Source organism: Lissotriton helveticus, chromosome 1_1 (assembly GCF_964261635.1).
Source record: "Lissotriton helveticus chromosome 1_1, aLisHel1.1, whole genome shotgun sequence".
NCBI classification, from domain to species: Eukaryota; Metazoa; Chordata; class Amphibia; order Caudata; family Salamandridae; genus Lissotriton; species Lissotriton helveticus.
The window spans coordinates 1,104,027,577-1,104,043,221 of record NC_136057.1 but is presented as its reverse complement, the minus strand read 5'-3'; the positions used below and the strand labels follow the sequence as shown (position 1 = coordinate 1,104,043,221).

Below are 15,645 nucleotides of genomic sequence, written 5' to 3'. Positions count from 1 at the left end.
GGCAGCGCAAAAGAAGCGCCATAGTGCAGGGAGATGCATCACGTTGTAAAACCCTGCACCACATGAAACCATTCTCAGGTTTCATGTGGGCATTTCCACGCAGGGGTGGGCGTTCCGTCACAAGAACCCCCTTGAAAAGTGATTCAGTGAAATCTACAAGATTTCACTGAGTCACTTCACCGACGCTGATGTGTCAAAACATTGCACCTGCTGAAGCAGGTGTAAAGGTTGATGTACCACGTTACAGATAGAGCAAGTTGGAAAAGTGCTGGAGTTGCGTCCTGCATGGAACACAATTTCAACACTGTACAAACTTTCAGCCCTAGATGTGACACGCATCTGTTTAATCCTGTGCCATGGTGCACCGCATTGCAAATGTGGTGCATCATGAGTGGTGCAAGGATTAACTTGTGTGTCGCATCTTTCCAGGCGCATCTCTGCTATTTTGCAGAGATGTGTTGGGTAACATAAATCTGTCCCTCTGTTCCATTCCCTCTCTACGCTATCCTAAGTCCCTTCATTCCCTTACTCAATTTTTTAATCACTTATTTCCCACTTCTCACTTTCACTTGTTATGTTATGTTATGTTAAGTGACATTTATAGAGCCCACTGACACCGAAGGTTTCCTGGCGCTGTGAAACAGAGTGAGTGAGGGAAGGACGTGAGTGACAGGGTTTAACCGAGAGGGGGGAAGAGGTGGGTTTTAAGCAATTTCCTGAAGTTGAGGAGAGAAAGGGTGGATTTGATGGATAGAGAGAGGAGATTCCAAAGTCCGGGAGCCAGGTGGGAGAAGCGGCGACCACCGAATTTCTTGGTTTTGACTTTGGGGGTGACTAGAAGATGACGGTGGGCTGATCGGAGATTGCGCATTGGTTGATGGGGAGTGATTAGAGATTTGAGGAACGCGGGGCAGGGACAGTGGAGGGCCTTGAATGTAAGGCAGGCCACTTTGAAAGCTGCCCTCTGGCCGATTGGGAGCCAGTGCAGTCGGTGAAGTAAAGGTTTGGCCGATTGCCATCTAGGAGTTCCATGAATGAGTCGGGCCGCTTGGTTCTGAACTACCTGAAGGCGGTGTAACAGGGATTGTGGGAGACCGTGGTAGAGGGAATTGGAAAAGTCCAGCCGGGAAAGCACAAGTGCAACGACCACTTGGGTAAGTGCAGTGGATGGAAGTAGGTGGCGGACTTTGCGAATCTTCCGGAGCTGGTACATGCAAGATGAGATTACTGCACCCACTTGGGCTTTAAGGGACAGTTCTGCATCAATAATCACTCCCAGACTCTTCACTGATTTGGCCAGAACTGTTGGGGGGCCGAGCTCCGCAGGCCAGAACTGCGGGCCCCAATGGGCATGACTGAGACCAGGAAGAAGGAGCTCGGTTTTCCCGGGGTTTAGCTTCAGTTGATTTTGGTTCATCCAATGCTGGAGATGGATCATAACTGCGTGAAAGGTTTTGATGGCAGAGGGTGAGTTGAGCGGGAGGATGAGCTGTAAGTCGTCGGCGTAGTTATAAATGATGATTTCCCATTTCTGGAGAGAGTGGATCAAAGGCTGGAGGTATAAGTTAAAAAGAAGCGGTGAGAGGGAGGAGCCCTAGGGGACTCCACAGGTCGTGGGGGTTTTAGCTGCCATGTAGGGGCCCAGACGAACAGCCTGAGTTCTGACAGTTAGGAAGGACTCAATCCACTTGAGAGCGGGATCGTGGATGCCTGCCTGTCTGACACGGTGGAGAAGAATGTTATGGTCCACCATGTCGAACGCGGCCGATAGATCCAGGAGCACGAGGGCTTGGGGAGACCCCGCGTCCGCATTCCTCCTGAGTGTGTCCAGGACTGCCAGGATGACCACCTCAGTGGAGTGGGCAGGTCTGAAACCAGCTTGGTTGGGTTCGAGATGACCTGAGGATTCGATGAAATTTGACAGGCATCGGGTGACATGGGCCTCCATTAATTTTGAAAAATAGGGGAGGAGGGAGATGGGACGGTAGTTCGACGGTTCCAGGGGGTCGGCGCCAGGTTTTTTGAGGAGGGGCACGAGAGTGGCCTCCTTGAGAGAACTAGGAACGATGCCGCTGCTGAGAGAGCCATTCAGCAGGGGTAGAATACAGTCAGGTAGATTGAGGCAGATACTACGCAAAACAGAGGGTGGACAGCAATCATTAGGGGAGCCGGATTTCACTCGAGTGGCGAGATCCACTAATGAGATGGGGTACAAGGTGGGAAAGGTGGACAGGGTAGAAGTAATGTCAGTGAAGGTGTCCAATGGGTGAGGATGGGGTAGGGGAGGTATAGAGTTTTTAATTTTTGTGATCTTTTCCACAAAAAAGAGGTTGAGGGAATTACATGCCTCTTGAGTAGGGGTCTGGGCGGGGAGGGTTCTATCATCCGTGGTTAGCTCGTTCATCACTTTGAACACTTCTTTAGATTTGTTGGCCGCTGATGAAATCCTGTTGGAAAAGTGTTCCCTTTTAGCTAGGGTGATAGCGGTTTTGTATGCACTGCATGCCGACATGTAAGACTGCCTAGCTGTGTTGGAATAATCACGTCTCCAGGTACGTTCCAGCTGGCGCGTTTTTAGTTTTTGCTGTTTAAGGTCATCCAAGAACCACCTGTGGGAGTTGGGATGCCTCGTGCGGGGGAATTTGATCAGGGGGGCAAAGAGGTCGCTGGCCGACTTCAGCCACGATCCGATGTCTAGTTCTATTCTTTCGATGTTGTCAGAGGGATTGAAGACTGAGTGGGTGTCCGCTAGGGTGATAAGAAAGTTCTGAGAATCATATGTGCTCCATTTTCGAGAGGAGCCTCCGGCCATTAAAGGAGCCGGGGTTCGCCCGACGACAGTGACGATAGTGTCTACCAGGTAGTGATCTGACCAGACACAGGGGGATATGGCTGGCTGGGACAGAGCCAGATTACAGGTCCAGATCTGGTCCAGGATATGGCCCTTCATGTGAGTGGGTTGGGTAACCTGTTGGTTGAGGTTCAGGCTGTAGAGGGTCTCAAAGAGCTCAATAGCTTGGGGACCGGCATTAGTGTCGTTAAACCAATAATTAAGGTCTCCGAAAAGGGCAAAGCTGGGATACTGCGTGAGTACGTTTGAGAGTTGTTCACTCAAGATGGTTGAGAAAGATGGCATAGAGTGTGGAGGCCGGTACAGGAGGAGGAAGGTGAAGATGCCGGCGTCAGTTTCCACGCTAATGAGTAAGTTATCCACCTCACTTACCTCCCTTTTATCATCCTCAAATCCCCTTCCCTCGCCATCTTTCCATTTCTTTTACCTTCACTCCCCTTACCCTACTCTATGTATTTCTCTTTGTCCTTTACTCTCCTTCCATATGTCCATCCTCACTCCCCTTCTGTCACTCCTCCTCCTTTACTTTCTTTTCCATACTGCTCTTCCCTTAATTTTTAATTTCCCTTAACTCACTACCCTACCTTTAGACACCTTGGGGCAGATTTACACGCTCTTTATGCCTCTTTTGCGCCGCCGTTGCTTCACTTTTGTGATGCAGCGGCGGTGCTAAAGATGCGCCATGGTGCGGGCTATTTACAACGTGATGCATCTGGGGGATGCGTCACGTTGTAAAGCCCTGCGCCTTAAGGAGGCGTTCCGGTGCAGGAGGGGGCGTTCCTGCGCAGGAACGCCTGCTAAAAGTGGCTGAGTAAAATCCACAAGATTTCACTCAGTCACTTTTAGGCCAATGCTATGTCAAAACCCTGCGCCTGCTTGAAGCAGGCATAAGGCTTGACGCAGCATTAGTTGAATGGGCCCCCCAGGAGCATTGCTGGAGCTGCATCGCTCATGCGACGCAACTCTAGCAATGTGACATGTTTACGGCACAGATGCGTCACACATCTGTGCCGTTTTTGCCCCATGGTGCGCCACATTGTAAATGTGGCACATCAGTGGTGGCGCACGGGTGGTTTTGCTTGTCGTAGGTTACTTGGCGCATCCCTGCTGATTTGCAGAGATGCACCATGTAACGTACATCTGCCCCCTTGTTTCAGTCACTCTTTTACTTCACTTTCTTCAGTCACTATACTTCCTTTACCTCACTCATTTGCTCAGTCCTTACTCCATTTTTGTCATTCATTTCAGTTAGTCATTTATACACTACACATTCATTCAAAAGAAAGATGAGACAGTGCGTAAGAAATAGAGCTCTTTTTGGAAAAATTAGTTAGTTCTGAAAAGAACTTTTTTTTTGTTTTGTTATTTTGTATTTTTTTTTTTCAAAGTTTTATATTTTTTTGGTTTTTTTGAAACGCAAACTGAAATCCTGAACTTCAAAAGTGTTCAACAGGAACAATAAAAAACTGAATTTAAAAAAAATTATCGCCTTTTCGTGCACAAATGCTCCATGATGCGCTTTTCAACAAGCACAAGGCTCTGTTCTGAGTACACGAGAATTTCGAAGCACTTGTTGCACCTAATGTGCACTATCTTTAAATATGGCCTCAGGTCCAGTTTGGCAGTTGAGGGATATGGAGGTGTTGCCGAAGAAGTGCTGGCCACAGCTGGTGGCAGTTGTGTGGCCAGGTCTCTGGTGGATGCCTTTGCAAACTGTGGAGGATGAACTTGCCTCACATGCCTAATCATTGTATGGCTGGCGAAGGAATATTTTTTGGAAGGGTTTGCCCTTGAAAGAACTCTGTCACAAAGGTTGCATGTGACCTTCAGCGCATTCACCTTTTTTTGGTCCTCTGGATAGCGAAAAAATTGCCAAATGAAGGATTCTTTGACTCGCCGATGAGGAACACGATGTTGGTCTTCAGATTCTGATGAAGATGAATCTTGTCTGGCAGCCATTTCAAGTTCTTGTCAGTGAAGCTGGAGAGGGTCCTTCTTCCACAAGACTGAAACAGATAGTGAGGGAAATGGGTGGGGTTCCTGAAGATTCTAGAACTGAAACTACTATGAACCAATGAAAAGTGTTGTTTTTGTGTCACATGACTTAACGTGCGCTCGGGTGCGCGCATGGCGCTTATAGCGTTTTACCCGATTTACATGAAAGTTTCAAAACGTGAGAAGGAGGCAAGGTAGACATTCCCTGACCCCCTAGGTTTTCTCAGGGTGTCCATTAAGGACCCCCAAGGCCCAAAAAAACATTTATTTTTTTTCTAAAAAGTTGCGGGGTGCGCGCACCCGATCGCGCACCCCGTCTCAAAATGGCGTTTAACTCGATTTACATAAAAGTTTCAAAACGTGAGAAGGAGGCTTGGTAGACACTCCCTGACCCCCTAGGTATTCTCAGGGTGTCCTTTAAGGACCCCCAAGGCCAAAAAAAACCTTCATTTTTTTTCTAAAAAGTTGCGGGGTGCGTGCACCCGATCGCGCACCCCGTCTCAAAATGCCATTTAACCCGATTTATATAAAAGTTTCAAAACATGAGAAGGATGCTTGGTAGACACTCCCTGACCCCCTAGGTTTTCTCAGAGGGTCCATTAAGGACCCCCAAGGCCCAAAAAAACCTTTATTTTTTTTCTAAAAAGTTGCGGAGTGCGTGCACCCGATCGCGCACCCCGTCTCAAAATGGCGTTTAACGCGATTTACATAAAAGTTTCAAAACGTGAGAAGGATGCTTGGTAGACACTCCCTGACCCCCTAGCGCTTCTCAGGGGGTCCCTAAGTAACCGTGACAAGCAAAAAAAAAAAACACATTTTGAAAAAAAAGATATTAAGTGGTGCGCGCAACCGGGCGCGCACGTGGTCATAAAAAATAAATATTACCATTATTTACGTAAGGAAACACCTGAATATAATTAATTTTTCATTATCATTTTTAACAAAAAGTATACCATACTTTCATTAAGCCCTTCGCTGCGGCAGCAATTCCGCTGCAGCGCTAAGGGGGTGGGGCGGCCTCACGGCGCTCCCGTACTTGTGACGGAACCGCTCCGTCATGGCCTTTGGGTGGGCTGTGCTGGTGACGGAGCGGTTCCGTCATGGCCCCACCCGTTCTTTAGAACGTCAGCGCAGGTGCGAAATCTGCGCCGCACAGGCGTGCCGGAGCGGTTCCGTTATAAGCGTGGGAAGGGTTAAAGGATTGTTGTACATCAAAGAGCCGATGTTCATCGTATATCAAGAGAGATGAAACCATGCACACATTTGACCACAATTGTACAACACAAGGTATAGTTAGGAATTAGCATTTGAAAAACCTTTGAAATTCACTGAAAAAACCATAGGTTTGACACATGTTATAGTTAGCTGGACATTTCACTCATATAAAACCATTGAAATTCCCCCGTTATAGTTAGTTCAGCTAACTATAACTCGCGCGCCCGCAATGCACTGCTGATGACATCACATATTACATCAGTCATGACATGGTCAGTGACATCACTCAGACAGCACTGATGACATTTCAAATGACATCACTGATGACATCACTGATGACATCATCCTTGTGGAAGAGTGGCAGACCTTCTCTCACCCTAATATAACCTTTACTACACACATTCAAAAATAGAAAATAACATTTTCAATACAAAAGACATACCAATGCCACTTACAACACACCTATTTAGTAATTCCAAGATCTATACACACATCCACTCATTCATCAACAGACATATACAGTCACTCAAACATGTACTCACTCATCATATGTACTCATACACTGATACATCCTGATCATCCTGTTACACACAGACACTCATCCATAGAGTTACTCACACATAACTCATATGTACTAGTTTAAAACATATGTACTTACTCACAAATACACTATTAAAACAGTCATTCATTCACTAACACACCCATATATACACTCATCCATCCATACAGAAAAAAAAATTACCTATATAGCTACTCAACACACACACTCATCCACCCATACAGTCCTGCACATATGCTGCCTTCAACACGTACAAGCAGTAAGTCACTCATTCATGCATCTATGCACTACGTAAGACCTCCCAATGAAGCATACAGACACTCAAACACTCAGACACTCCTACTGATAATCAAACAAACAATAACCTATATAGACACTCATGTATCACTCATATGGCTACTCACCAACACATTTAGCCACTTATACAGAAAGTGAGAGACTGATACAGAAATGTATATATTTAAACATTACTCACTAACCCATGTATTCATTAAGATACACTTAATCAGTCAGTTATACAATCTATTTTTCACTAAAAAAGCAGCCATTTATACACTTATATACCCATTTCTTATTCCATCAACCTTCAGATATACATATATAAAACATATTTAATTTTCAGAAAAACACCCATTCACTGGATGATTTAATAAGTGATGTCATTTGAGATGTCATCAGTGATGTAATGAGTGATGTCACTGACCATGTCATGAGTGATGTAATATGTGACGTCATCAGCAGTGCATTGCGGGCGCGCGAGTTATAGTTAGCTGAACTAACTATAACGGGGGAATTTCAATGGTTTTATATGAGTGAAATGTCCAGCTAACTATAACATGTGTCAAACCTACGGTTTTTTCAGTGAATACATATATAGTTAGGACCGTGTTTTCACAGGAAAAGTGTTTTTGACTTGCCTATATCTTTGTCGTTATTTGACAAATCTTCACAAAATGTTCCCAAAAATATCTTTCGTTTTGGGACGTTCTGTCAAGCTGGGTCAGAGAAAAAGGGGGCATAAAAAAAGTGTGTTTCCCCTGTTAATTCCCATATGGATTTTTAACACGACTACAGCCCGAACCGTGGACAGAATACACCGAATTTGGCAGAAAGCTAGCTCTTGTTCCAGAAGGAGTGCTTTTTGTTATTTGGTGTAAATCTGTTAAGTCGTTTTTGACTTATTAAAAGAAATCCGAATTTATATATCTAGGGACGCAGATCCTCCATTAATCCTTTATGTTGCTTCGCGAACTCATGTGCCAACAGGAATGCCATGATTGGCTGGCTGCAACCAGAGTAGAAAGTTACAGCCACCATTTTAGACGTCGGGGAATGGTCCTGTATAGAATAAATCAAGATGAAGTACAGTAGAAGGGAGTAGTGTAGATGTACCCCAAACCCCTAAGAGAAGTATAGGGGCCTTTGATGGACCCCCGCTTGAGAAGAGAATGCCAAGAAGCCTTTTATTTTCACTTGCAAGGATTTGTGAACTTGTTGCAATGCTCAGCACAGCTCCCCCTGTAATTTCACGTGAGATTCGCAAATTCTGCTGAAATTGTTTTTAAAACATACTCAGACATTCACTCAGACACTCACGAACACATTGACAGACCCATACAGACACTTACGCACCCACTGACAGATCCACTCAGACACTCTGACACCCACTCACAGACCCACAGAGACACTCACACACCCAGTCACAGACTCACTCAGACACTCACACAGCCACTCACAGACCCACTCAAATACTCTTGCACCCACTCACAGACCAATACATATGATCATGAACCCAGCCACACACTCACTTATATATTCATGCACACACTCATTCAGGCACTCATGCATCCACTCACACACCCACTCAGACACTCATGTACCCACTCACACACCCATTGAGACACTGATGCACTCACTCCAAGACCCACTCAGACACTGACACATCTGCTCAGAGATCCACTCATGCACCCACTCACAGACTCAGTCAGACACTCATGCAACCACTCACACACACTCACCATCCACTCACAGACACACTCAGAGAGACACACAGGTACGTAGAGACCTCCAGACACACTCACGCACCCATTCACACACCCACTGAGACACTCATGCACGTACACACTCACTCTCAAAGGTTATAGGCCACAGTTAGGAATTATTGTTGGGAATGTTCCATCCCTTCCACAATCTGCAGCAGGGGTGGAGCTGCGCGGGTTCAAAAACATCTGCTCGGACAGAAGGAGTGCTTTGCATTCTAGTTCCTAGTGAGTGTTCCTTCATGTCCAAGTCACATAGCTGCTTCCGGGTCACTGTACCTCCGGTCCTGTCGTCTGACTCCTCGCATCGAGATCTTCATCGGCGTTCTCAGCAGGGAATCCAGCTCGCTCACAGTTATCCACACAACATTCTTGACGGAGAATAATAACTGCTTCCTAGGCCTTCACTCGGCGTTCTCAGTGGGAGGCTGCAGACTGTAAAAACAAACAAGAAATTCCTGCAAAAAATCACTGTGAAAAGGCAGTAATGCACATACAAGTTCATGTATCTGTATCTAAAAAGGCTTCTTAAAGGTTTACCTAAGATTATACTTATCTGATTGAATTTCCTTGGCTGATATGGGCATCTGCATTTCTTATTTTATGTATTTCTGGCTGTAATGAATCAGACATAGTCGGTGTTCAGATCCCTGATTTAAGGAGATAAAGATTACATTAACCTGCACATTTTTTGCATATTTTGGTGACATTTTACTCAGGCCTTTTTATTGGGGGTCGGTGATCAGGCCACCATTTTCTTTTGGGATGTTTTCTTTTCGGTGTCCCTTACAATGGTAAGCACATTATTTCGTACATCTACATTACATAAAATTACAGTGTACACTTAGTAATTCTCTCTGTCTGTACTATCCATCTTTTTTAATACAGAACTAATTGTTGGTTCCTGAAGCATTTCTGTTGGACACAAGTGGAAGAGGGGAACAAATCAGGTAGTCAACATTGAGATATGTGTAGTTGATGTTTATACCATTGTTCCAAGTTACCCTGAGAGTTGTCTATTTATGAATCTTTACTTACAGGATCGCATACGTTTCCAGTGACAAATCCTTTCTGCCCGGGTTGTGCTGAGGGACCCTCGTTACCTTTCTCCTTCCCTTGTTTGCCCTCTCCCCCCTGCATACTGGTTTTGCTTTGACCCTGTTAGGATGACTATGTGATAGTGGGAAGTCAGGACCTACTCTTCAGTCTCCTGCATATCGTTCCTGTGGAAACTTCAGGTGAGCCTTAATAATTATAGTTAGGAAATTATATTAAAAAACTGTAGAAATTCCCTAAAAAAACAAAGGTTATAGTAAAAAATAACATTAAAAAATGTCACTGACCATGTCATGAGTGATGTAATATATGAGTTCATAAGAAGTGCATTGCGGGGACGTAAGTTGTAATCAGCTCTAGTGACTATAACTGCTTAATTTCTATGTTTTTTTATGAGGGAAATCTAAGCATAACTAAAACGTTCCTGTAACCTTTTTGTTTTTTCAGTGACTTTATTACCTTTTTGTTTTTTCAGTGAATTTTATAGCTATACAATCTTTAGGTCCATCTCATGCATACCATTATATTTTTCCCATCGCTTTATATTTGGTTTCACTTTTTTGTATATTCTATTAATGTATTTCATTTCTATAAGAGGAAAAGATGTTTAGTATTTTACTCATAGTCCGTTTGGGGGCAGAGAAGAGAATTCTAGCAGAAACCTGTCCTGGAATGTAAACCCGTACAGGCTGACATGCAGCTTTGTGTAAACTGATTTTACACCTATGATGCGGACCACCTAACCACGTATACCAGGTATGGGTTGTGTTGCTAATCCCAGAGATCACTAATATAGCCCTTTGCTTGCACAGTAATGATATACATAGACAGATAAATAATTTGCCATGGTGAGGTTGTTTATTTTATACAGCCTGCTAGTAATCATTGCTTAGGTGTATTTGCCTACTTATTACAGCACATATACTTCATAATAGGCTATGATAATATCAATAAATGTATTGCAAACTTTCTTCTTGACATTCCTTTGTTTGCTAAGGGCATGCAGAGTGAGAAATGAAAGGTGATCTGTTTCCACAGTTCCCTTAGAGACTTAAGGGTCATGTTCTAGGTTTGCCAAAATCACCTGTTACTCTGGGAAGGTTAGGAGTTCAAGTGAGGCACTGCGAGCTAGCAAGAATTTGGACCAGCAGATACTGATGTTGTAGAGAGACTCAGTCCCTATATTCTGGTGTACTGTTATCCCATGGCACAGTTCTGCTTACCAACAGAATTCCTGTGGCATGGCGCTACCAACAATTGGTTTATTTAGTGGATCTCCTGAGTAGTTCATGTGTGTGCTAGCCCACCCTCACACCTCCTCCGGAGACGTCCACGGTGTTTGGGATTCATCTTCCACAGTATTTTAGGAAGCACCTAATTTTATCTGTTAGTTGTTTAAGCTTGAACTTTCCAAAGGATTACCCATATTAGTATTTGTATACTGTTTATTAATGGTGCCACCAGTCCCCATAACAATAGCTGACAATTGCAGACTTCCTGTCTATGCGCATTTAACATTCCAGAGGTAAGTGATTGTTTGATTCCCAACCAGGACCACAGACTAACCTAAGTGATAGCTGCTCATGAAGGTGTTGCTTCTGCACACGCAGATGTGGCAGCCACAATTTAGTTACTACATCAGCATTATTGGTGGCATGGTTTATATAAACAGGCCAAGAAATATGTCCCTTGTTGTGACATTTGTCAACAAATTAAAAGCTCTACCATGGCTCGCCCACCGCAGATAGTCCTGTTGGTTTCCTACAACCTTTCGACTGGATTTATTTTGACCATTGTGGCCCTCTTAATTCAACGGGTGTTTTTACATTCATCCTACTTGCAGTTGATTCTTGCTCAAGATTCCTCTAGGTATGGCCACAAAGTTTGGCGGATGCTGGCACTGTTATTAAATTGCAAGTCTTTATCGGAACACATGCATGCACTACATTCCACCCAGGGATACTTTGGGAGGGCAGTTCTGATAGACAGGCATGGAAGCTGAATGTACTTCTAAATGATGAAGTTTTAATATAATTTGGATAAACCAAAATGCAACATCAGGCTGTTAACATCTCCTTTTCTTCTTTTCTTTACTCTCTTTCCAGAGTCTTCTTCTCTCCACTGGCACCATCCAGAGGCTCTGAGAAAGAGTCAGAAAGGAGCGGTAAGTATTTATTCTTTAACTAATTATAGGGGCTTTATCTACCCTTCACCACACCATCTGTGGGAACCGTGGCAGGGCTTCAGTGGGATAAAGGTAAAAGACCAAAACCAATAATAAATATGTCCCCAATAAAAATCAGAACGGGAGAGTTCATTTAGTCGGATCTGCTCCTTTTTCGTTGGTCCTGAGAGTCCAAAAGGGTGATCCTAAACACTAGCTTTAAGGCTTATGAGACCTCTATTTCATATAATCCATAGGTTTTCCTTACCTTACGGAAAGCAGGGTAATTCCTATTAAGTCATATATGATTTCCTGGTCGGTGTTTTACTTCTGCACGCCGGTTCTACTCCTCTCGAAATTGAAAGGTATTAATATTGCCAATGGGTTTTTGTTATAGGCTTTGGTGGGAAAAAGGGAGAGGTTTATTGGAAATTCGATCAGTGCTCCCCTTCTGTCACTGTGCCCTTCCTCCCCTCTAACCCTAGACACTGCCCACCCGTCCCGGAATAAGTCTCCCACTTTGCTGCAACTCTCCAGCTTTGCTGCCGCACTTTCACGTCCTCCTTAGGCCTCCACCACTCCTTGCTCCTCCTCTCTAGAACTTCCTCGGACTCGCCGTCCTCTCAGTGTCCGGGCCAGGGTCGGGTCGTCCAGCTGGCTGGATCACCGTGGTCTCCTTCGGCTGATCCAGGTAGGCAATGGGTGACTCCTCTCCTCCAGTCTGGTCCTTCTTTTCTTTCTTGTTTTTTCATCTTCCGGGGTCAACTTCTCCTTCCGGGTGCCTCTCCTCTGAGTCTCTGTGCTTCTGCAGTAACGCTTGATAGGTGGATGTTACAGTAGAAGGGGAAATGCATGTTCTGTGTTTGTCTTTGTAGGTAGAATCTGAGTTCCGGTCATCAGAAGAGGAAATCGTCTCAGGGATTGTAGGTAAGTAAAAAGGGTGAGGTTTGTTTTCTTTACATCCCTCTTCCCTAGCTGTCTTACTAGTAAGATTGATTTCCTGGGGGTATCTTGACAAGAAATCTATGTTTACTTGTTCCATCCCTTTTCAGTATTAGATGTGAAAATGGAAAGGTTGTAAGGCCAAAAACCATCTCGAGAGTTTTTCATTTTTTCCTTTGTTAAGCGATAGCCATTCAAGAGGGGCATGATCGGTGAATAGTGCGCACTCCTGTCCTTCTAAATAATACCTGAAGGTCTTGATGGCCCATTTAATGGCTAATGCTTCCTTTTCTATGAATGCATAATTCTTCTCCCATGGAAAGAGTTTACAGCTTATATACATGATTGGTCTTTCTTCCCCTTGTAAGTTTTTTTGTGACAAGACAGCCGTAAGACCTCTATCCCAAGCGTCAGTCTGTAACACGAAAGATTGAGAATAATCCAGACTGGTTAGCACAAGTTCTGAGATAAGGGAGTTCTTTAAGGCGTCAAATGCAATTAGTATCCCCTAAGAGGGTTGCCATACACAGTTTCAGTTTTTATGGATTTTCTAAGTAAATTATTCTGAGAGAAGTTTGGAATAAATCTCCGATAATACCCCAGGTTACCCAGAAAGGCTCAGAGGTCTTGTTTGGTCTTGGGAAAGGGAACATGAGAAATGGCAATTACTTTATCGGTTTGGGGTTTGATAACTCTTTCTCCCCCAAAAAATCCTAGGTACTTGATGTTTTGAGCAGCTTGATGGCTTTTAGCGGTGTTGATTTTCAGGCCATGGACATCTAATGCTTGTACAATTGCATGAAGATGGTCCAAATGCTGGTTCCCTGAGTCACTATAGAGGGTTATATCATCTATGTAGCTGAGGTCCCATGTAGGCCAAAAGGCAATACAGTGAATTGATAAAACCCATCAGGAGTAAAGAACACTGTTTTCTCCTTGTCCTTATCTCTAAGAGGGACTTGCCAATAACCTTTGCACAGGTCTAGTGTTTCTAATATATTTGGCCTTGCCCATTCTTTTAATCATTTCATCTAGATCGGGTAAAGGGTAGGTGTCAAATTCCAATATCTTGTTGACCTCCCTGAAGTTTATACAGAACCTAACCGACCCATCCAGTTTAGGCACTAAAACTATGGGTGAGTTCCATTCACTTATCAATGGTTCGATGATGCCCATGTGTAGCATCAGCTGAACCTCTTAATTATGGTACATCTTCTAGCTTTAGGTATACATTATGGCCGTAAACGCACTTTTTCTCCGGGGAGGGTTTTTATGGCATTCTCCTTTAAGGTCGTTCTTCCAGGAAGAAGAGAAAACACCTCTTTTAAGGGTTGGAGTTTATGTGTCAATACTTGTTTTAAGGGCTTTGGGAGATCAGTATCTATTCTCTGGTCATAGAGGAGAACGACTTCTTGAAAAACCCCCACCAGTACTGGAAAAGCTCCCTCCTATTTGTTTAGCACATGTATGTGATACGTTTGAGATATTCCACAGTTAGGATCAAGCTCAATAAGGTATGGGACCGAAGTCACTTTCTCGAGTATCACGTAATGACCCTGCCGCTGACCCAGCAGCCATATATTAAAATTTCAATTAATTACACAATTTACATAATTAATGATCAAATAAATAATTAAAAATTAATTATGAATTAATTATAATTAAAATACTTCCCACCTTGCACCCCTACAGACCCCACAACCTGCACCTAAAACTTAACTTAAAAAATAAATTAATTACACAATTTACATAATTATTTATCGGTTAAATAACTAATAATAATTAGAACATAATGAATGGTTAATTATAAATAAATTACTTCCCAACCTGTACTACAAACCCTACTACCCCCGTGACACTAAAAATTACGATAAACAATGAAATTAAATTTAAAAACAACTAAAAATGTACAAACTATATTAAAAAACATTAACAATAATGATACAAAAATTATAACATATACAATCGAAATATATACTAAAATACATTAAAATATTTTTAAAATGATATTCTTAACAATAATATGTTCACAACAATATTAGCAACATAAATATTTTTAACATTGGTATTAACAACTCAACTTAGATATTTTTGTAAACTATATTAATAACAGATATTTTTGACATCGATATTATTTACCTTAGAAAATCAATGTTTTTGTCAATGATATTCCTGCATCACAATTTTTTTTTTTAACTTGTCCCCGCAAGAGCAAAGAAATATATGCTGACAGAAACCACGCTAATATATATAGATTTGTATGTCAAACTGATAGCCTTGAAGGGCTTCTTTGTCAAACAGTTAGCCTTAAAGGGCTATGAGTATTGGAAGGATACCATTGCAATTAAATAAATTTAGGACGCCATACATTGGCAGGTTCAGGGAAAAGAAACCTTATTTCGAGCCTGCCTAATTACTACAAAAATGTTTTTTCTAAAGGGCACGGTTTAACAGAATTCACCCAACAATCTTTCCATTGCCAGATTTCATAATTGGCAACATTTAATTTTTTTTTAGAATCAAGCATTTTATTATGCGGCCAGTTAGCATCATACACAGCCCAGCTGCCTACATCGACTCGCCGGCAGGGCGTAAGCAAGCAATAAGTAAACACAGCATTTGGGCCTACAACCCGGAGGGCGGTCCTGCTTAGTAAAAACCATAGGCACCCCCCACCGGCAAAGCGGAGTCCGCAATTTTCATAGAAGAGAAAACCAACAAGAACCAAAAAGAAAACAGAGAAAACACCCCCACGCCCCCTCCACCCATTCCCCCCTAGCCGATCCCCCCAATCCCTCCTCTCCCTCCCTCCCCACTCCGCATC

The 15,645-nt window shown here is 43.3% G+C and overlaps 1 protein-coding gene across 6 annotated transcripts in view; it reads right to left on the bottom strand.

Moving 5' to 3' along the window:
• Positions 1–15,645, bottom strand: part of LOC144772229 (uncharacterized) — a 98,400-nt gene that overhangs the window by 47,935 nt on the left and 34,820 nt on the right. For 4 of the 6 annotated variants that reach the window (XR_013599696.1, XR_013599694.1, XR_013599695.1 and 1 more), the window contains exon 3: positions 8,939–9,274. Coding sequence is in view for 3 of the 6 variants with exons in the window: in XM_078656385.1 (XP_078512511.1) it covers positions 9,212–9,274 (63 nt within the window). In the remaining 3 variants the exon portion in view is untranslated. Of the gene's footprint in view, positions 1–8,938; positions 9,310–15,645 lie in introns of all 6 variants that reach the window. The other 2 variants (XM_078656395.1, XM_078656404.1) reach the window with 2 other exon arrangements.